This window comes from Aethalodelphis obliquidens, unplaced genomic scaffold, assembly GCF_003676395.1.
Source record: "Aethalodelphis obliquidens isolate GAN/ISIS:26980383/991018 unplaced genomic scaffold, ASM367639v1 scaffold26, whole genome shotgun sequence".
NCBI classification, from domain to species: domain Eukaryota; kingdom Metazoa; phylum Chordata; class Mammalia; order Artiodactyla; family Delphinidae; genus Aethalodelphis; species Aethalodelphis obliquidens.
This window is the reverse complement of record NW_020837970.1, coordinates 9,176,031-9,197,530: the sequence shown is the minus strand read 5'-3', so window position 1 is coordinate 9,197,530 and position 21,500 is coordinate 9,176,031. Positions and strand designations below refer to the sequence as shown.

The following is a 21,500-nucleotide window of genomic DNA, read 5'->3' as shown; positions in this document are numbered from 1 at the left end:
AGTTTTTTTTTTTTTTTTTTTTTTTTGTGGTACGTGGGCCTCTCACTGTTGTGGCCTCTCCCGTTGCGGAGCACAGGCTCCGGACGCACAGGCTCAGCGGCCATGGCTCACGGGCCCAGCCGCTCCGCGGCATGTGGGATCCTCCCGGTCCGGGGAACTGAACCCGTGTCCCCTGCATCGGCAGGCGGACTCTCAACCACTGCGCCACCAGGGAAGCCCAGGAGGGAGAAGTTTTAGGGCAGGTGGGGGATGAGTACAACATGTGAAAAAAAAAAGTGAGGAAACTCACTATTGAAAAGGTCACTTCTCCAAGTGTTGACTTCCCTCCACCATCTGCCTACTTTGCTAACTTTTCAGAGTCTGTGGTAGATACTTTTTATGTTTTGTCCAGAATTTGTTGCTGTAATAAGCAATGAAGGATGTGTTGTAGAGGGCTTAGGTAGGCCATCATGGAACTGAAAGTTCATCATTGGATTTAGCCTTAAAGAAATCATTTAAAGAGCAAGTTTTATAGAATAGTATGGGTAGAAATTTGATAGGAATGAGAGGAAGTGGAAGATGAGGAATTGGAGAGACTAAGTACAGACAGTCATGATACTTCACTGTAAGTGGAAAGCAAGATAAAGGGAGTGGCAACTTGTGGCGATTGTGGAGTCAAGAAAAGGTTTTGTAAGTTGCTTTTCTTTCTTTAAAAAAAAAGTTAGTGTTCTGTTTTATATAGTATTCCATAGAATTGTTTATCCAACATAATTTTAAATAACTGACTAGTATTCAATTCTGTTCGTATACCAGAATTTGCTTACTATTTCCCACTGGTTATATTTGATTATAAATGACACTACAATGAGGAGCCTTGTCTTTACATTTTCTCAAACGTCTCTTATTTTCTTAAGGACAAATTCCCCAAGGTGGGGCAGAGAGTGTGAATATTTTAAAAGGTATTTGCTGCTACTGTGGATTTGTTCCTATGAATTAGAGAAACATTTTGCCAGAAGAAACAGATAATTCTAATCCTCCCTAAATTAAGTTGCTTCAGTTTAATTGGGTGTTCTTAATACTACTTATCAGTTGCTTCAACATTGAGGGAAGAAGATAAATTATTGGATGCTGTGGCTAAAGAAGGATGGGATATAGATGAAGAGAAGGCAGTTAGATTCATCCAAGATTGACGTTTTTTCATTATAGTGGAAAATCTGCAGGGCCAGAGAGTTTAAAATGTAGGTAGAGGATTGGATGAAGTTATTTACCTTGGCCTCTTAACTGGACAGGGAAGGGAAGTGAAGGCAACAGAGGTGGTATTTAGGAAAAAGTGAAAGGGTTTTGCATACCTCTTCATATTAAATTTTATACACATTTAAAAATTTATGGTCTCATAGATATATTTTACTGTGAAAAATAAAAATGCATACTAATCTTCTATGCTAGGAGAATAAAGAAGTTAAATATTATTTCATATAAAATATAAACTAATCAGCTATATATTTTTTTACCCATTACATTTCTGACTGCTGAAAATAGATTAAGCTTGACAAAAGTTAGAGCTGAGATATAACTGGGACCATCAATGATTTTGTGGCCAGATACAGACCTATTCCCCTATTATTTGTTTAATGTCTACTTGTTAAAGATAACTTACTTAGTTTAAACTGAGTTGTTAATCAAACTTATTCTCTTTACTATAGAATTCAGCTCTTTAACTTGTCTTTTGGATTATTTCACTTTTTGGTACACACAGAAGCTTGCAGTATGTTACCAATTTACTACCAATTTAAAATATTTTAAAGTTAAAGTGGGAAAATTATTTACTTATTCAGGAAATGAGAAGATAGAGTCTAAATTATTTAAGCCCTATATTGTTTTCATCCTTTTGTTTTCCACTTTTGAGTTATTTGTCTGTGTTTTACTGAAAAGTGGGTAAAGACAAGAAGCAGCAGATAATCAAGCCAGGATTTGTTGAGAAACAGGATGAAATGAGATTTGAGGACTTTCTAATTTTATTTATATTCTGTCCCCCAAACATGTTCATAGTTAGCAAGTCAACAGTGTATGTGAATTATGAAATAGGATTCTTAAATTTTATTTTTGAGTGTGGAAGTGTCTTCCTTTCAGGGAACTTTTCATTTTAAAAATCTCCTGTCATAGTAGCTCCTTACCTTGTAAATTTGGAAGACACATTGCTCAGAAGAATTTTACTTGAAACCTTAACTTACTCACAAAATGCAACTTCGTCAGAAAGCTATCAGTAGGTGTGACAAGTATATAAATTAATAGACTGTATTAACCAAATAATGTTGAGAATCGTTTCAGAAGGAACTAGCTTTATTGACTGCTTTTAACTTAATTTAGTGTTAAAAAAATTAACCATTGTTCTTACCTGGCTACACCTGAAAGTGAAGAGGGCATTTATTCTTTAATGAAATTTTTTAATTTTTATTTTTTAGGTGATTCGATCTGGGCAAAAATTAAGGAAAAAGTCTACTGACAGAGGCGAGAAACGTGGAGGCTGGTTTAGTGGGTTTTGGGGTAAGAAGGAATCTAAGAAAAAAGATGAAGAATCTTTGATTCCTGAAAGTAAGTTCCAAGTCAGATAGTTTATTGTACACTGATAAGGAAAAAATATATAAATTATGTTTTAACCAGTCAGTGGAATTTTATTTCATAATATTTTTGAAATAAAAGTAGCTTAGTATAGTAAACATATAAACAAATACATCAGGATGGAACATTCCCATGTTTATTTAACTAAAATAAAACTTCGAATTTTTGAGAAAAGTTATTTGTGTGAAATTTTAAAACTTGAAATTCAGAAATCTCACAGGTAGCATTCCTTATTGTTACTTTTTTACATGGATATTTAATTAGATGTTTCACTTAATTTTTAAAATACTTAGGGAATTATAAAATTGTTATGTGACATCTGAATTCCCTTAATGGTGTCTCTTTGCATTTTCTTCACCTAAATAAGCAAATACATGATGTTTAACAAGTCAAAATAGTGTATTAGAGGAAATTACTTTGCTGCTTTTGCTTTAGCATTTGTGTCTATTGATTTTAGGCCACTCGTTAGTTTGGTTTGATTTTTTTTATTGTATCTGTAAGACTGAAGCAATTGATTTCTTAAAATATTATCTTTTTGTAGCTATTGATGACCTTATGACACCAGAGGAAAAAGATAAGCTCTTCACGGCTATTGGTTATAGTGAGAGCACCCACAACCTAACTTTACCCAAGCAGGTAATTGTTTAGGTGGTAATTATTTAGGTGGTTTCGTTTTTCTGTGTTATCTTTAATTGGGTTAAACAAGTTATTGATTTTTAAAGTAACTAATAAAAATACGTTACAGTTTGTTTCTGCTTTACTTTTTGTTAAATGTTTCAGTCAGACCTTACCAATTAAAACTGTCTCCAACTTTAGATTCAGTTGCTTTAATGAATGTGAGAATAACCTGATAAAAAGTACTTATTATAGAGGTAAATTGTCTTTTAAAAATTTTATCTTAAAAAATCTGTGTGTGTGAAATGTAACTCATGTATAAAAGAGTCATCAAAACCAAAATGTATTGCTCATTTGATGTGTCATAAAGAACAGCTGTGTAATTACTATCGGTTAAATTATAGACTGTGCAATAGATAGGGCATTACTGTGAGATCTATCTCTGTTCTTTCACTGTGTGTATTTTGCTCACTTTCATTGTTGTGTAGGTATTTTCATTTGAAAATACCACAACTTATTTATTCATACTTTTGTTTGTGGGCATTTGGGTTGTTTTTGTTTTTTGGTTGTTATGCTGCTGTTAACTTCTTGTAAATATCTTTTAGTGGGCATATGAGATTTTCTGCTCAGTATATCCTTAGGAGTAGAATTGGTGTATCATAGGATATGAGTATGTTTAACTTTAATAGATTCTGCTAAATACTTTTCCAATGTGAAAAACATTTCCATCATTGGTATATGAGGATTCTTATTGTTCCACATCTTTACCAACTCTTACCATCATCAGTCTTTTAAATTTATCCATTCTAAATGGTTAGTATGTAGTATTTCATTGTGGTTTTAATTTGTGTTTTCTGGATGACTGAAGAGGTTTTTCACTTTCTTGTACTGTTGTAGGCCTGATAGATATCCTCTTTTGTGAAGTAGCTTTTGAGTCTCTTGTTCATTATTGGGTTGTCTTTTTCTTATTGGTTTGTAGGAGTCTTTTATGTATTTGTTAAATTACATTACATCCCTAGAAATTAGTCATTTTATAACTGGAAGTTTGTACCTTTGACTACCTTCACCAATTTCCCCCATACCCTGCTCCCTGTTCCTGGAAACCACCAGTCTATTCTCTGGTCTTTTTAGATTCCACATATAAGTGAGACCGTACAGTATTTGTCTTTCTCTGTTCGACTTACTTTACTTAGCATAATGTCCTCAAGCTACATCCATGTTGTTGCAGGATTTCCTTCCTTTTTATGGTTAAATAATATTCCATTGTGTATATCCACACCACATTTTCTTTATTTTTTCATCAGTCAGTGGACACCTAGGTTGTTATAATGTCTTGGCTGTTGTGAATAATGCTTCAGTGAACATGGGAGTGCATATATCTCTTTGAGGTATTGATTTCATTTCCTTCAGATAAATATCCAGAAGTGGAATTGCTGGATCATAAGGTACTTCTCTATTTAGTTTTTTGAGGAGCCTCCTCACTGGTTCTTATAGTGACTATACCAATTTACATTCCCACCCACAGTGTAAAAGCAGGGGAATATAAATTGGTACAGCATAATAGCCATTCTAACAGGTGTGAGGTGATATCTCATTGTGGTTTGTTATTTTTTTTTTCTAAAGAACATTGGCAAATGTTCTCCATATGAAGTTATTAATGTTTTTTAGTTGAAGTATAGTTGATTTACAATATTATATTAGTTTCAGGTTTACATCATGGTGATTCAGTTTTTTTATAGATTATGCTCCATTTAAAGTTCTTACAAAATAATGACTATATTTCCCTGTGATGTACAATATATCCTTGTTGCTTATTATTTTCTATATAATAGTTTGTACCTTTTAATTTCCAAACACCTTTTGTGCCCATCCCCCTTTCCCTTGCCCATCTGGTAACCACTAGTTTGTTCTCTATATCTGTTGATGGACATTTAGGTTGCTTCCATATCCTAGCTGTTGTATGTATTGCTGCTGTGAACATTGGGGTGCATGTATCTTTTTGAATTAGTGTTTTCGTTTTCTTCAGATACACACCCAGGAGTGGAATTGCTGGATCATATGACAATTCTACTTTCAGTTTTCTGAGGAATGGCTATACTGTTTTCCATAGTGGCTGCACCAATTTACATTACCACCAATAGTGTAGGAGGGTTCCCTTTTCTCCACACCCTCTTCAACATTAGTTTGTTATTTGTGGACTTTTTGATAATAACCATTTTGACAGGCGTGAGGTGATATTTCAGTTTTGACTTGCATTTCTCTGATGATTAGCCATGTTGAAATTTTTTTCATGTGTCTTTTGGCCATCTCTATCTTCAGTGAAAAAAATGTTTACTCAGGTGTTCTTCCCATTTTTTTAATCAGGTTAGTTGTCTTTTGATATTGAGTTGTATAAGTTGTTTATATATTTTGGATATTAACCCCTTATTGGTAATATCACCTGAAAATATTTTCCCTTATATGGTAGGTTGCCTTTCCATGTTGTCAGTGGTTTCCTTTGCTCTGCAAAAGCTTTTAAGTTTAATAGGGCCTGTTTATTTATTTTTGCTTCTGTTTCTTTTGCCTTAGGAGACAGATCAAAAAAATATTGCTGCGATTTGTGTCAGAGAATATTCTGCCTGTGAATATTCTTCTGTGAGTTTTATGGTTTCAGATGCTTACATTTAGGTCTTCGGTCCATTTTGAGTTTATTTTTGTATGTGGGGTGAGGAAATGTTCTAATTTCATTCTTTTACATGTACTGCCCAGTTTTCCCAGCATCACTTATTGAAGAGATTGTCTTTTCTCTGTTGTTTATTCTTCCCTCTTTTGTCATAGATTAATTGACCGTAAGTGTGTGGGTTTATTTCTGGGCTCTCTATTGTGTTCTGTTGATCTCTGTATCTCTTTTTATGCAGGTACCATACCGTTTTGATTACTGTAGCTTTGTAGTATACTCTGAAATCAGGTAGCGTGATACCTCTAGCTTTGTTCTTTTTTCTCAAAATTACTTTGGTAATTTGGAGTCATTTATGGTTCCATATAAATTTTAGAATTATTTGTTCTAGATCTGTGAAAAATATCATGGGTACTTTGATAGGGATGACATTAAATCGGTAGATTGCTTTGGGTAGTATGGCCATTTTAACAATATTAATTCTTCCAAGTTAAGAACATGGGTTATCTTTTCATTTCTTTGTACCATCTTCAATTTCCATTATCGGCATTATATAATTTTCAGAGTATAGGTCTTTCACCTTCTTGGTTAAGTTTATTCCTAAGCTATTTTATTCTTTTTGATGTGATTTTAAATGCGATTGTTACCTTGCATTCTGTTCCTGATCATTCATTACTAGTGTATAAAAAAGCAATAGATTTCTGTTTATTAATCGTCTATCCTGCAACTTTACTGAATTCATTTATTAGTTCTAAGAGTTTTTAGGCAGAGGCTTTAGGCTTTTCTATACGTAGTGTAATGTCATCTGAAAACAGTGATGGTTTTACTTCTTCCCTTCCAATTTAGATACCTTTTATTTCTTTTTCTCGTCTGATGGCTGTGGTTAGGACTTCCAATGGTATGTTAAATAGAAGTGGTGAGAGTGGGCATTCCTGTCTTGTTCCTGATTTTAGAGGAAAAGCTTTTAGCTTTTTGGCATTGAGTATGATGTTAGCTGTGGGTTTGTCATAAATGCTCTTTATTATGTTAAGATATGTTCCGACTGTACCAACTGTGATGAGACTTTTGTCATGAATGGATGTTGAATTTTGTCAAATGCTTTTTCTGCATCTACTGAGATGATTATGTGATTCTTATCCTTCCTTTTGTTAATGTGGTGTATCATATTGATTGATTTGTGAATATTGAACCATCCTTACATCCTTGGAATAAATCCTACTTGATCATGGTGTATGACCCTTTTTATATATTGTTGAATTCAGTTTGCGAATATATTGTTGAGGACTTTTGCAACAATATTCATCAGAGATATTGGCCTGTAGTTTTCTTTTTTTGTAGTGTCTTGGTCTGGTTTTGGTATCAGGGTATTGGTGGCCTCAGAGAATGAATTTGGGAGTGTTCTTTCCTCTTCAGTTTTTTGGAATAGTTTGAGAAGGATAGGTGATAACTCTTCTTTATATGTTTAGTAGAATTTCGCTATGAAGCTGTTTTGTTCTGTACTTTTGTTTGCTGGGAGATTTCTGATTACTAACTCAATTTTACTACTACTGGTCAGTCTGTTCAGATTGTCTGTTTCTTCTTGATTCAGTCTTGGAAGGTTGTATGTTTCTAGAAATTTGTCCATTTCTTCTAGAAAAGTTGTCCAATTTGTTGGCATATAACTGTTCATAGTATTCTCTTATGATTTTTTGCATTTCTGTGGTAATGGTTGTTATTTCTCCTCTTGCATTTCTTGTTTTGTTTGTGTGGGTTCTCTCTTTTCACCTTGGTGAGCCTAGTTATTGGTCTCTATTTTATTTATTTCCTCTCTGATCTTTATTGTGTTCTTCCTTCTGCTGACTTTGGTCTTTGTGTCTTCTTTTTCTTATTACTTTAGATGGTAAGTTTTGTAATTTGAGATTTTTCTTATTTCTTAAGGTAGGCCTGTATTGATATGAACCTCTCTCAGAACTGCTTTCACTGCATGCCATAGATTTTGGAGAGTTGTGTTTCCGTTTTCGTTTGTCTGGAGATATTTTATGATTTCCTCTTTGATTTCTTCATTGACTTTTTGGTTTTTTAATAGCATATTGTTTAGTCTCCATGTGTTCATGCTTGTCCCCCTTTGCTTCCTGTAGTTGATTTCTAGTTTCATACCACTGTGCTTGGAAGAATTGCTTGATATGATTTCTGTCCTCTTAAATTTGTTGAGACTTGTTTTGTGGGCTAGCATATGATATATCATGGAGAACATTCCATGTGCATTTGAAAACAATGTGTATTTTTCTGTTTTTGGATGGAATGTCCTATAGATATCTATTAAGTCCATCTGGTCTGTTGTGTCATTTAAGACCACTGTTTCCTCATTGATTTTCTGTCTAGATGATCTGTCCATTTATGTAAGTGGAGTGTTAAAGTCCCCTACTATTATTTGTATTATTGTCAGTTTCTCCCTTTATGTCTGTTAATATTTGCTTTATGTATCTCGGTGCTCCTGTATTTGGTGTATATATGTTAATGAGTGTTATATTCTATTTTTGTATTGATCTCTTTTTCATTATATAATGCCTTTCTTTGTCTTTTTTAAATAGACTTTGTTTCAAAGTCTGTTTTTTCTGAAATGAGTATTGCTCCCCTCGATATCTTGTCATTTCCATTTGCGTGAAATATCTTTTACCATCCCCTCACTTTCAGTCTGTGTGTGTCTTTAGCTCTGAAGTGAGTTTCTTGTAAGCAGCATAAAGATGGGTCTTGTTCTCTTATCCAACCAGCCATCCTTTGTCTTTGATTGGAGCATTTAGTCTGTTAACATTTAAAGTAATTATTGATAGGTGTGTACTTATTGCCTTTTTGTTACTTGTTTTCCAGTGTTTTTGTAGTTCTTCCCTGTTCTTCTTCTTTTAGTTTCTTCCCTTTTGGTTTGATGATTTTCTTTAGTGCTGTGCTTGTGTTCTTACTCTGTATTTTTTGTATATCTATTGTAGGTTTTTGATTTTTGGTTACCGCAAGGTTCATGTTTGTTGACCTATAACTATATTTACTTGTTCTAAATAGGAAGTCATTTAAGCTCAAGCACATTCTAAGTGATACACATTTTTTTCTCCCCTCCTTCACATTTTGTGTTTTGATGTCGTATTTTACATCTTCATGTTTATCCCTTTACTGATTGCTGTAGTTATAGTTGATTTTATAATTTTTTTCTTTTCATCTCCATGATAGCTTAATTGATTGATCCTCAGCCTTTACTATGTATTTGCCTTTACTAGTGGACTTCCCTTACTACCTGATTCTATGTGGGTCTTTCTTAAAGCCTTAGTTTTGCAGGAGTCTTTTTGCCAGTCTGCAGTTAGTTTTCAATGAGAATTGTTCACATGTAGACATTTTTTTTTTTTTTTTTTTGCTGTACGTGGACCTCTCACTGTTGTGGCCTCTCCCATTGCAGAGCACAGGCTCCGGACACGCAGGCTCAGCAGCCATGGCTCACGGGCCTAGCCGCTCCGCGGCATGTGGAATCTTACTGGACTGGGGAACGAACTTGGGTCCCCTGCATCGGCAGGCGGACTCTCAGCCACTGCGCCACCAGGGAAGCCCTGTAGACATATTTTGATATGTTCATGTTGGGTAGTTGAGTTCATTTCACATCCTCCTACTCTGCCATCTTGATCTTCTCCCTCATTGCGGTTTTGAATTGCATTTCCCTGATGATTAGTGATGTTGAGCATCTTTTTATATACCTGTTGGCCATTTGAATATCCTCTTTGGAAAAATGTCTATTCAGGTCCTTCACCCATTTTTAATTGGATTATTATTTTTTTTGCTATTGAGTTGTATGAGTTCCTTTTATATTTTTCTTATTAACTCCTTATCAGATATGTGGTTTGCAAATATTTTCTCCCATTCTGTATGTTGCCTTTTCATTTTGTTGCTTCTTATTCTTTGCAGAAGCATTTTAGTTTGATGTTGTCCTGCTTATTTATTTTTGCTTTTCTTCTGCTTTCAGTGTCACATCCATAAAATCATTGCCAAGACTGCTGTCAAGGAGGTTTTTCATTTCCTTCTAGGAGTTATGGCTTCAGGTCTTACATTTAAGTTGTTAACCCATTTCTAGTTAATTTTTGTGAGTGGTGTAAGATAGGGGACCAGGGACTTTCCTGGTGGTGCAGTGGTTAAGAATCCACCTGCCAATGCAGGGGACACAGATTCAATCCCTGGTCCGGGAAGATCCCACATGCTGCGGAGCAACTAAACCCGTGCGCCAGTGCTATTGATCCTATGCTCTAGAGCCTGTGAGCCACAACTACTGAGCCCACGTGCCACAACTGCTGAAGCCTGCGTGCCTAGAGTCCATGCTCTGCAACAGAGAGAAACCATCGCAATAAGAAACCTGCGCACTGCAAGGAAGAGTAGCCCCCACTTGCCACAACAAGTGAAAGCCTGTGTGCAGCAATGAAAACCCAACACAGCCATAAATAAATGAATTTAAAAAAATAGTTAGGGGACCAGTTTCATTCTTTTGCACGTGAATATCCAGTTTTTCTCGCACCATTTAACGAAGAGACTGTCTTTTCTCCATTGGGTATTCTTGGGTTTTTTTTCAAGTATTAGTTAACCATATGTGCATGGATTTATGTGTGTGCTCTCGATTATGTTCTGTTGGTCTGTGTGTCTGTTTTAATGCCAGGACTATATTGTTTTGATTTCTATAGCTTTGTAATATAGTTTGAAATTAGGAAGTGTTATGCCTAGTCTAGCTTTGTGGGTTTTTTTTTTCCTTTCAAGATTGCTTTTGCTATTCAGGGTCTTTTGTGGTTCCATGCAAAATGCCATTGGAGTTTGTAGGGATTGCATTGAATCTATAGATTACTTTGGGTAGTATGTACATTGTTAAAAGCATTAATTTTTCCAATCAATAAACAGAGCATAGTTTTTCTGTTTATGTTTTCTTCAGTTTCTTTCATGAGTGTCTTATAGTTTGAAGTGTAGAGATCTTTCACCTCCTTTGTTAAATTTATTCCTAATTATTTTATTGTTTTTTTGCTGTTGTAAATGGGATTGCTTAAAACTTTTCTTCAAATTAGCGTATAGAAACACAAATGATTTTTGTATGCTAATTTTGTATCCTGCAACTTTACTGAATTTTTTCATTAGTTCTAACTTTTTTTGGTGGAGCCTTTAGGATTTTCTCTACGTAAGACATATCATGTGCATAGAGAGGCAATTTTCCTTCTTCCTTTCCAATTTGGATGCATTTTGTTTCTTTTTTTTGCTTTATTTCTCTGGCTAGGACTTCAAATGCTATGTTTAATGGTAGTGGTGAGAGTGGGCACCCTTGTCTTGTTCGTGATCTTGGGGAAGAACATTTTACCTTTCAACATTGAGTATGGTGTTAGCTGTGGGCTTGTCATATATGGCCTTTATTATGTTGAGGTACATTCCTTCTATACCCAATTTATTGAGAGTTTTTATGGTGAATGGATGTAGAATTTTGTCAAATGCTTTTTCTGAATCTATTGAGATAGTCATGTGATTTTTATCTTTTTATTCATGTGATATATTACATTAATTTCTTTTTGTATGTTGAACGATCCTTACATCCCAGAGATAAATCCTAGTTGATGATGGTATATGATCTTTTTACTGTGCTGCTGAATTTGGTTTGATAGTATTTTGTTGAGAGTTTTTGTATCTGTGTTTATAAGTGATATTGGCCTGCAGTTTTTTTTTCTCATAGTGTCCTTTTCTGGCTTTGATATCAGGATAATACTGGACTTGTAAAATGAGTTTGGGAGTATTCCTACTCTTCTGTTTTTTTGAGGAGTTTGAGAGGATTGGTGTAGATTCTTTAAATGATAGAATTCACCAGTGAAAACATTTGGTCCTGGGCTTTTTTTCTTGGGATATTTTTAATTACTCATTCAATCTCCTTCATTATTGGTTTATTCAGATTTTCTGTTCATGATTCATTCTTGGTAGATTATGTTTCTCAGAGTTTATCAATTTCTTCTAGGTTTTCCAATTTGTTGGTGGATAGCTGTTCATAGTAATCACTCTTATGGTCTTTGGTATTTTTGTGGTATCAGTTGTAATGTTTCTTCTTTAATTTATAATTTTATTTATATGTGTTGTCTCTTTTTCTTTGTTAGTCTATCTAAAGGTTTGTCAGTTTTGCTTTTTGTTTCAAAGAACTGTTGGTTTTGTTACTCTCCATTGTGTTTCTGTTTTTCTGCTGTATTCTCTTTTTCATTTATTTCTGCTGTAATGTTTATTTCCTTTATTCTTCTAACTTTGGGCCTAGTTTGTTCTTTCATAGTTCTTTGAGGTGTAAATTTAGGTTGTTTACTTGAGATCTTTCTTTTTTCTTGATGTAGGCGTTCATCACTATAAACTTTCCTCTTAAAAATGATTTTCCCGTATCCAGTAAGTTTGGTATGTTGTGTTCCCCCCCTTTTTTTTTTTTTTTTTTTGCAATACGTGGGCCTCTCACTGTTGTGACCTCTCCTGTTGTGGAGCACAGGCTCCGGACAGGCAGGCTCTATGGCCATGGCTCACGGGCCCAGCTGCTCCACGGCATGTGGGATCTTCCCAGATCGGGGCACGAACCCGTGTCCCCTGCATCGGCAGGTGGACTCTCAACCACTGTGCCACCAGGGAAGCCCTGTTCCCATTTTTGTTTGTCTCATGATACTGTTTTCCCTTTTGATTTCTTCCTTGATCCAGGAGTGTGTTCAGGAGTATATTGTTTAATTTACGTGTATTTGTGAATTTTGTACTTTTATTATTATTACTGATTTCTAGTTTCATTTCATTGTGATTGGAAAGACATTTGATATAATGTGTATCTTCTTGAATATTTTGACACTTTTTTGTGGTCTAATGTATGATCTATCCTAGAAAATATTCCATTTATTCCAGAAGAGTATTTATTCTGCTACTGTTTGGTGGAATTTCTCTCTATGTCTCTTAGGTCCATTTAGCATGTAGTGTTACTCAAATCCATTGTTTCCTTATTGATTCTGTCTGGATGGTATCTCTTTTGTTGAGAACGGAGTCCCCAACTAATGTTTTATTGCTGTCTATTTCTTTTGGTTCTGTTAGTATTTGATATATGTTTAGGTGCTCCAGTGGGTACATAGCATATTTACAGTTGTTACCTCTTCTTGATGGATTGACCCCTTTATCAGTATATAATGACCTTCTTTGTCTCTTCTGACTATTTTTAACTTAAAGTCTATTTTTTTTTTCTGATGTAAATATAGCTACTCTGTCTTTTTTGGTTAATGTTTGCTTGAAATATTTTTCCATCCCTTCACTCTCAGTCTGTGTGTGGCCTTAAAGCTATAGTGAGTCTCTTGTAGGTAGCAGATCATTGTATCTTTTTTTTAAAAAAAATCCATTCTTTCAGTCTCTGTCTTTTGATTGGAGAATTTAATTCATTTACATTTAAAGTAACTACTGAGATATAAGGGTTTACTATTTACATTTTGTTAATTGTTTTCTGACTCTTTTATAGATTCTTTGTTCCTTACTTCCTCTCTTCTGGTGTGGTTTGATGAGAATCATCTCTTTAGTTATCTGTCCTACCTGTATTCTTGACCTATCAATTTTGGGGGCAGAATATTTTTTTCTCAGTGTCTTACTAACTCTCCAAAGTCATCAAGCAGATATTCTTTTTATTTTGTTCAGTTTTTGAGCTAGAGGATTGGTTTGAATTAATTTGCTTTAGTGAAAGCTGCTGAATTGAATCTTTAGGCCACAAAATATTTTATCACATTTCATTTTTATTACCTTTAAAACTAAGAGAAATTAATTTTGAATCTTTTGTAAATGTCCTATTTGAGCAAGCAATTTTGTATTGAGTTTTCTAATGTTCTTTTTTTACAATGAACATACGTTTTTTTAGATCATTTTATAATTTAGCAGATTTAAATATGAAGAAATGAAAGAATTACTTAAAATTTAACCATTTTCATTCATTCTTTCATTTAGTATGTTGCTTATATTGTGGCACTGAAGTTAGTAAGCACCTCTGTTACAATAAGAGAAAACAGAAATATTCCAGAAATACTGAAAATTCAGATAATTGGCCTTGGCACCCAAGTATCTCAGCGACCAGGAGCACAAGCACTTAAGTAAGTTTCAAAAACTTATTATTTTAATTTTTATTTCTATGTTTGACTTCAGGCCAAAAAAAATATAGTGTTACTTAGCATAAAAAAACCTGATTAATAGTAGTTTGTCTCTAATTTCTTTTCCTTTTGTGTGTGAAGATAGTCATTTTATATTACAGAACTATATGAGGAGCTCATCATTTGTTCTTCCCTTCCTTTTTTCCTTCATAAATATTTCTTGTATACTGTTTAATTCATAGATTTGTTACTATGAAGGCTATGCATAGAAACAGTAACTTTCTGTTTTCAAGGTGTTTATGCTGTAGTTGATAAGAGAGGAAATAAAAAGTTAATTTAAGATCTGTATAATATTTGAGAGCTCATAAGTAAGAAGGTACTGTAATGTGAAATACCTTAGGGTTAATGCTACACAAGCTCAGTTGTAGAAGGGAATAACTTGGACTTGGAGATCTGGGGCTTAGGCTAACTGAATGGAAGGGACCAACAGATGCAGGGATGAGGGAGCAGAGTGTGCAGGGTGGCATGAAATAGGGAGATGAATTCCATGAGCATGTATTCCATATAGCATGTATTCGTGCGGCAGTTTGGCAGTGTTCTGAAGTTGGCCAAAGTGGATTTTTCATGAGGAAAAGGAAAATAAAAAAATAAACCAAATCAGAGAAAAAAGCCCCAGACTGTGTGGGTAATTAAATTCTAGGCTACGGAGTTTGGACTTCAACTCTGGGTGATGGGCATGGTCCTGGCTCTCAAAGGAGTTTTTTAAAAGGGAAATTTGTATTTTAACCTATTATATTAGAAGGATCTTATTTGTAATACTTCTTTTTTCTGCACTGGATTGTAGGGTGGAAGCAAAATTAGAACACTGGTATATAACAGGTCTGAGACAGCAAGATATTGTACCATCACTTGTGGCTTCAATTGGTGATACTGCATCATCCTTGCTTAAAATTGAATTTGAAACCAATCCAGAGAATAGTACTGCTGACCAGACTTTGGTTGTTCAGTCTCAGCCTGTGGAGGTCATCTACGATGCTGTGAGTACAAGGAGAAAGTGAATCCTTATTATACACGTCTTATGCTTCTGACATATGGTTTTCTTCTTTTTTCCTTTTCATATTTAACCTTAATTTACTTAGTAGTTCAGTTTACTGACACTTTTTTCTTGATTAAAGAGCAGTACATGTTTAGCAGTTAATTTTGATTTTTCATATGCTACAGATTTTTTTGTACTGTATGCTTATGTTAAATTTTTTAAAAAAGTAATATACCCTTAAAGAAGTCTGTGTTTATTATACTGGCTAACTACTCACAAATAACTACACACCAGTTTCCTACCCCAGTTTCTTTTTGCTTATTTTCCCTTTCTCTTCAATGTTTGGAACCAATTTAAAAAGCTTTAGCAGCAAATGAAAGAATTTTAGATACTGTTCACGTGAGAAAAAATCATTGCCATTTCTTTGCTGTTGAAAATGCTGGCTCCAGTTCTGTATCTGTAGCTCCATCTTTATTCAGACTCTCTTAACTCATCTTGAGCATCACTCGTTCCATCACTTGTAGGTTGGCCCCACTCTGTCATTGAGATCCCTGACTTATTTTTACTGTACAGTTTAGAAGTAAATTCACAGTGTGGGTGGGAGGCAGAACTTACTGTATTCTGTGATTTTTTTTTTAAATTAAAAAAAATTTAAATTGTGGTAAAATACATAGAACATAATTTCCCATCTTAGCCATTTTTTAAGTGTATAGTTCAGTAGGGTTAAGTACATTCACACCATTTTACATCCAATGCCCAGAACTCATTCTTTCTTGCAAAATGTCTGAATTTAAGTTCAAGTTTTGGGTGTAAGTAAGGACTGAACAGCTTTCTTATTTTCTTTCTAAACGTCAAAGTGCAGGAGAATCCAGTTGCAGTATAGAGAAGTGGAGTTTCACCTTCTAATCTGGAGGCTAAGTCTAGAAGTAATGCCCCATTGCTACATCAATGTGATACCGTAGAACATACTTAGGGTCACAAGCCTTAACGATATGCACACATTTGTTGCCTTTCCAATAAGGTGAAGTGGGCTATACCTTTTTTCAGGTTCCCTTTCACTCCAGAGGGAGATGTAGTAGGGTAGATTGTCTTTGGAGGTACCACCTCAGTTCAGAGCCAGAGTTGATTAGAATTAAACTGAAACTTTAAATTTTGTAATATAGAAAGTACTCTGTATAACTTGTTTATATTTTAAATGATTTTACAGAAAACCATCAATGCAGTGGTTGAATTCTTTCAGTCAAATAGGGGATTAGATCTTGAGCAAATAACATCAGCTACATTGATGAAGCTGGAAGAAATTAAAGAGAGAACAGCTACAGGTAAAGAATTTGCATAAATGTCATCTAAACTCTCAAAGTTTTTTGCTGTTCTAATGTAAATACTATGTTTAAAATAGTGTAGGTAGTTTTTTTGTCAAATATAACTGCCAGACGGGGTGAGAAAGAGAATAATATGGGGCACAGGTGATTCTGTCTGCTGTTACCTTCAGGAACCTGTGCTGCAGAGTGAACTTGAGCTGGAAAACATCCCTGTCTCAGTTCTTAAGCAACTGTTCACCATACTGTGTGTGAATCGAGTTTTAAAGATACATACTTTTGTGCATTATGGCCTCTAATCTTAAGCCACCTACTGTATATGGTTACTTAACTAAAGAAATAATGAATTTTTCTATCTCTGGCTAAAATACTAGCTGTGTTGGGTTTATTATATTATGCAATATGATTGTTTCTCATTGACCATATGCAATTTCACCTTACATGCTGAATGGAGAATCTAATCTGTGAAAAGAACTTCTCCAACATACTTTTCAAGTGATCTTCTTATTCTCGTTGTTAATAATATGATTACATATTTCAAATTGACTGCATAATCTTTCATCATTTCTTTTTCTTCTTTTAGGACTTACACATATTATTGAAACCCGAAAAGTTCTTGATTTAAGGATAAATCTGAAGCCCTCGTATCTAATAGTTCCACAGACAGGTTTCCACCATGAAAAGTCAGATCTTCTCATCTTAGATTTTGGTACATTTCAGGTAGGTGTATATGCATTTCTGTCTGCTCATTTTTGCTCAGTTTAGCAGCTAGCTGTCTGACAGTATGCTGTTTTTCCCTCAGAGTTCACTTAAACTAAACCTAGGCTTATTTCTTGTTAGCATTTTGTCAAGCCTAGCTTAGATTGTGTAGTTTGTATGTATCTTACCGCTATTAAAAAAACAACAGCTAACATTTTCTGAAATGGTGGATGATTTGACATTGAGGACTGGCTTACTGCTGTCTTTTCCTATTTAGAGAGAAGCACTCCTAGTTTTCAAGCACTCCTAGGTTTCCAGAATCTAATTACATAGTTTTCTTTGTTAATTTATATGTCTTGAGAATAGAAAATTATACATATATGAATATATGTTTGTTAAATCACTGACATCAACTAAGAGTTGATGAGTACGAGAGCATGAGAACTGTAAGGGTTTGGTGTTGAACCTCCTAGAAATCCAATCTTCTGAGAAAAACTGAAGATTTCAAAAAATGTAGTCCTGAATTGATCCTTGTTTCCTTTAGGAAGAGGGAAAAGCAAATCGAGATTGGAGCTGAATTCTAATGGCCTAATTATTCTAGTTATATAGTGGGGAGAGGAAGGAATAAAACCTTCTGTTTCATGGTGAAGAGTTTAGGATAGCTGGTAGGGAAGCTTGAGCCACAAGTGGTGACAACTCCTGAGAGCCAGGAAGAGTCGCATGTCTAGACGGGTTATTTGAGATAGACAGCTGTGTAACTCATCTTGTCATTAATTTGAATGTGCTGAGGGGCTTCCCTGGTGGCGCAGTGGTTGAGAGTCCGCCTGCCGATGCAGGGGGCGCGGGTTCATGCCCCGGTCCGGGAGTATCCCGCGTGCCACAGAGCGGCTGGGCCCGTGAGCCATGGCCGCTGGGCCTGCGCGTCCGGAGCCTGTGCTCCACAGCGGGAGAGGCCACAACAGTGAGAGGCCCATGTACCGCAAAAAATAAAATAAAATAAATGTGCTGCGCACCTGTTACCCAAATGTAATAGAGATGTATGCTGAAATGGTATATTCCTAATAAAATATTTGCTAATAATTATTAGAAAATTAAGCAAAATATGAATTCATTAAGGGCAATGTTTTAATTTTATTTAGGCTTTAAGAAAACACAACTAAAGTATGTTGGTATAAAGATTTTTCTGTTAAAAAAATTGAAGGTTTTTCTCCATTTCAGCTTAACAGTAAAGATCAGGGTTTGCAGAAGACTAGTAATTCATCTCTGGAAGAAATAATGGATAAGGCATATGACAAGTTTGATGTGGAAATAAAAAGTGTGCAACTACTCTTTGCAAGAGCAGGTAAACTGTTGCTCAGTTTTCAGGATCTTGAAATTATGTTGAGTAGCATTGGTAAATAGATACGCATGTTTACGTGTATATCAACCCTGATAACATTTTGAACACATATACTGTTGGTCACTTAAGGGAACCAAATAGGAGCCCATCAGTGAAAATCTTTGTCACAATTACAGAGATGTGGCTGTTCATCTTAGGGTACTTAGTACCATTTGAATCTAAGTCCAGTCATTGCCTGTTTTTTTTTAAAGTGACATAAAACTGCCCAGAATATGGAATAGAAGTTGCAGTTGGCTTATGTTCCTCTGTCCCAGTGTGTTTGGGATGTCTCAATGTTGTTTTCCCTTGCTGCCTTTATTTTTAAATATTTTACTATTAGCCTAGTCTTTATTTGAGTGGTAGTATGTTTTTTACTTTTGTAGATACCTGAGAAGTATGGATATAGTCTTTAAACCCGAAAAGTAGTGAATTTAATTATTTTCCAAAAGCTTTGGTCGTTTCTACTGCTTAAATGAAGATTGTTGGTTCTCTGTATTTCTTTAGTTTCTAGAAGCAATAATAAGTATTTGCAAAGTATCCTTGAGTATATCACTCTGGTAGGTCACTGAAGGAAAGGACATAGTTTCTGTGTGCAGAGTGTATACTATAGTGGGAGTAATGAGATTTATTAAAACGTAAATATATAATGCTCTACTTAGTTTTATAGATTGAGCCTATTAATTCCTTGAAGAGAAGTACCTATACAGACCATTAAAGCTGCCTTTTCTTTTGTATGTACTTAATAATAATTGTTTGAATTATAAGCAATAAAAGATGTTCATTCATTGCCATCAGTTAAGATCTGTGTAGAGTTCTTTCAGTTATTGGAAGTCTGTCTTTGGAACCTTCTTATTTGGAAGATTTTGTCATAAAATCTTGCTTGATAAAACTCATTTTTGCTTTAGAATTATTGCACTTAGGACCCCCAGAAACCTCTATTTTTCTTGTCTTTCTTTCCCTGTTTTTTCCTTTTTTCATGGCAACTCCCCAACCTTGATCTCTAATTCTGGAATCAAGGCAGTAAATTCTTAGGTTTTTTTCCCTGTTTGCTTTAAAATGTAAGATGTTATTAGAAAACATTCTTCAAATAAATGTTTAAAATTATTTTTATATCATAGTCTTTGACTTTTGTCAATCTGTGTTAAAAAATATAGGTCATTTAGCTTGTATGTTGAAAGAAGTAAAAGTCATCATTGAATATATTTGTTAATTATTTTCTAATAGGTTACTTTTCCATAGAAAATCTGATAATCTAAAACTAATTAATAAATAAAAACTAGTCATTTAATTAAAAAAATTTTTTTAAGATGAAAACTGGAAAAAGTGTCGATTTCAGCATCCATCAACTATGCATATATTGCAACCCATGGATATTCACGTTGAGTTGGCCAAGGCAATGGTGGAAAAAGACATTAGAATGGCTAGGTAATGTATGAGTTTCCTTTATATTATAAAATCAACAAGGTGAAATATATCTGCATCAGTTACTGAATTTTAAGAAAGCAAAGCTAGATTTCTGAAGGACAGAAAAAAATAATGATTATCTTACAGCAGAAATACATTTTTAAGGAAATGTTTATTTGAATTATGTATCACCTCTCTTATTTCAGAAGTACTTGGGCTTTTACATTTTGTGAAAGTTGGTTATCCCTGTTTTTGAATGGATCGAATTCAAGGTTCAATATTGAAATATAAAATCTTCAAAAATTATAGGCTCTTTTGATTATGGAACCATATAAAATCTTGAGAATAATCTAAGGGAATGGAAAGTAGAAACTGAATTTTGAATTTAAGTAGATAATTATGAAATTATCTGCTGCCTTCTTAAAAACAGCTTTGTTGAAGTATTACTGACGTTTAATACACTATGTTTGTTTAAAGTGTACATTTTGATAAGTTTTGACGTAAGTATTTATCTATGAAACCATCACCATCGTCAAGATAATGAACACATCCATCATCCTCAAAAGTCCTTGTGTCCCATTGTATTTTCTCCCTCATATCCTTACCTGCTAACTCCTCTCCCCTCAATCCCCAGGCAACACTGATCTTTCTGACACTAAAGGTTTGTTAGAGTTTTCTAGAATTTTATATAAATAAAATCATAGAGTTGTAATTCTTTTTTTTTGACTTATTTCATTCAGTATAATTGATTAGAGATTTATTCGTATGTGTATATTTGGTTCATTGATACTCTTTATCAGTTGGAGGTTAAACCAACTGTGCATTACTAGATAAAGCTCTTTTAGTAGTAATGTATTATTCTTTTAAAATGTTGGACTTGGCTTGCTAAAATTTTGTTATGAAGTTTTAAAACCTTACATTTCTGTTTATGAGGGATATTGATCTGTGCTTTTATTTTCTTGTTTTGGCATCAATGTATCAGGCTTCATAGAGGGAAGTTGTGTAGAATTGGTATTTTTTCCTTCTTATATGTTTGGTAGAATTCACCCGTGAAGCCACCTGGGCCTGGAGTTTTCTTTTTTGGAGGAGGGTTTTTAACTACTAATTAAGTTTCTTTAACTTAAATTCAATTTCTTTAATAGATATACGGCTGTTCAGATTATCTGTTTTTTTGAGTGATCTTTGATAGCAATGAAAAGTTTGTCTTTCATGTCTTAGTTGTTGAGTTTATTGTTTTAAAATTGTTTATAATATTTCCATCTTACATTTTTAATATGTGGAGAATTTGTAGTGTTGCTGTTTCTCTCACTCTTGATATTAGTAACTTGTACCTTTTCTCTTTTTTTTCTGATCAGTCTGGTTAGAGGTTTATCAATTTTGTTGATCTTCTGAAAGAATCAGCTTTTGGTTTCAAATATTTTCTCTACTGTATTTGTTTTTTATTTCATTGATTTCCACTCTCACATACAGTATTGCTTTTTTGTTTTGCTTACTTTGGGTTTCATTTGTTTTACTCTCATAGTTTCTTAAGATGGAAGCTGAGACCATTCAATTGAGACCTTTCTTCTTTTCTAATACAGGCATTTAGTGCTTCAAATTTTCCTTGAAATGCTGCTTAACTGTACCCTACACATTTTGAAACTCTTCAGTCAGTAAACTGGGTATTTGTACAACTTTAGTCATTTGTTTC

General features: G+C 34.3%; 1 protein-coding gene across 2 annotated transcripts in view; it reads left to right on the top strand.

The window, feature by feature from the left end:
* VPS13C (vacuolar protein sorting 13 homolog C) overlaps positions 1-21,500 on the top strand; it is a 174,952-nt gene that overhangs the window by 52,442 nt on the left and 101,010 nt on the right. For both annotated transcript variants that reach the window (XR_003436379.1, XM_027123201.1), the window contains exons 15-22: positions 2,442-2,571; positions 3,140-3,234; positions 13,835-13,977; positions 14,819-15,011; positions 16,218-16,332; positions 16,913-17,049; positions 18,247-18,370; positions 19,714-19,831. Coding sequence is in view for 1 of the 2 variants with exons in the window: in XM_027123201.1 (XP_026979002.1) it covers positions 2,442-2,571; positions 3,140-3,234; positions 13,835-13,977; positions 14,819-15,011; positions 16,218-16,332; positions 16,913-17,049; positions 18,247-18,370; positions 19,714-19,831 (1,055 nt within the window). In the remaining variant the exon portion in view is untranslated. The remainder of the gene's footprint in view (positions 1-2,441; positions 2,572-3,139; positions 3,235-13,834; positions 13,978-14,818; positions 15,012-16,217; positions 16,333-16,912; positions 17,050-18,246; positions 18,371-19,713; positions 19,832-21,500) is intronic.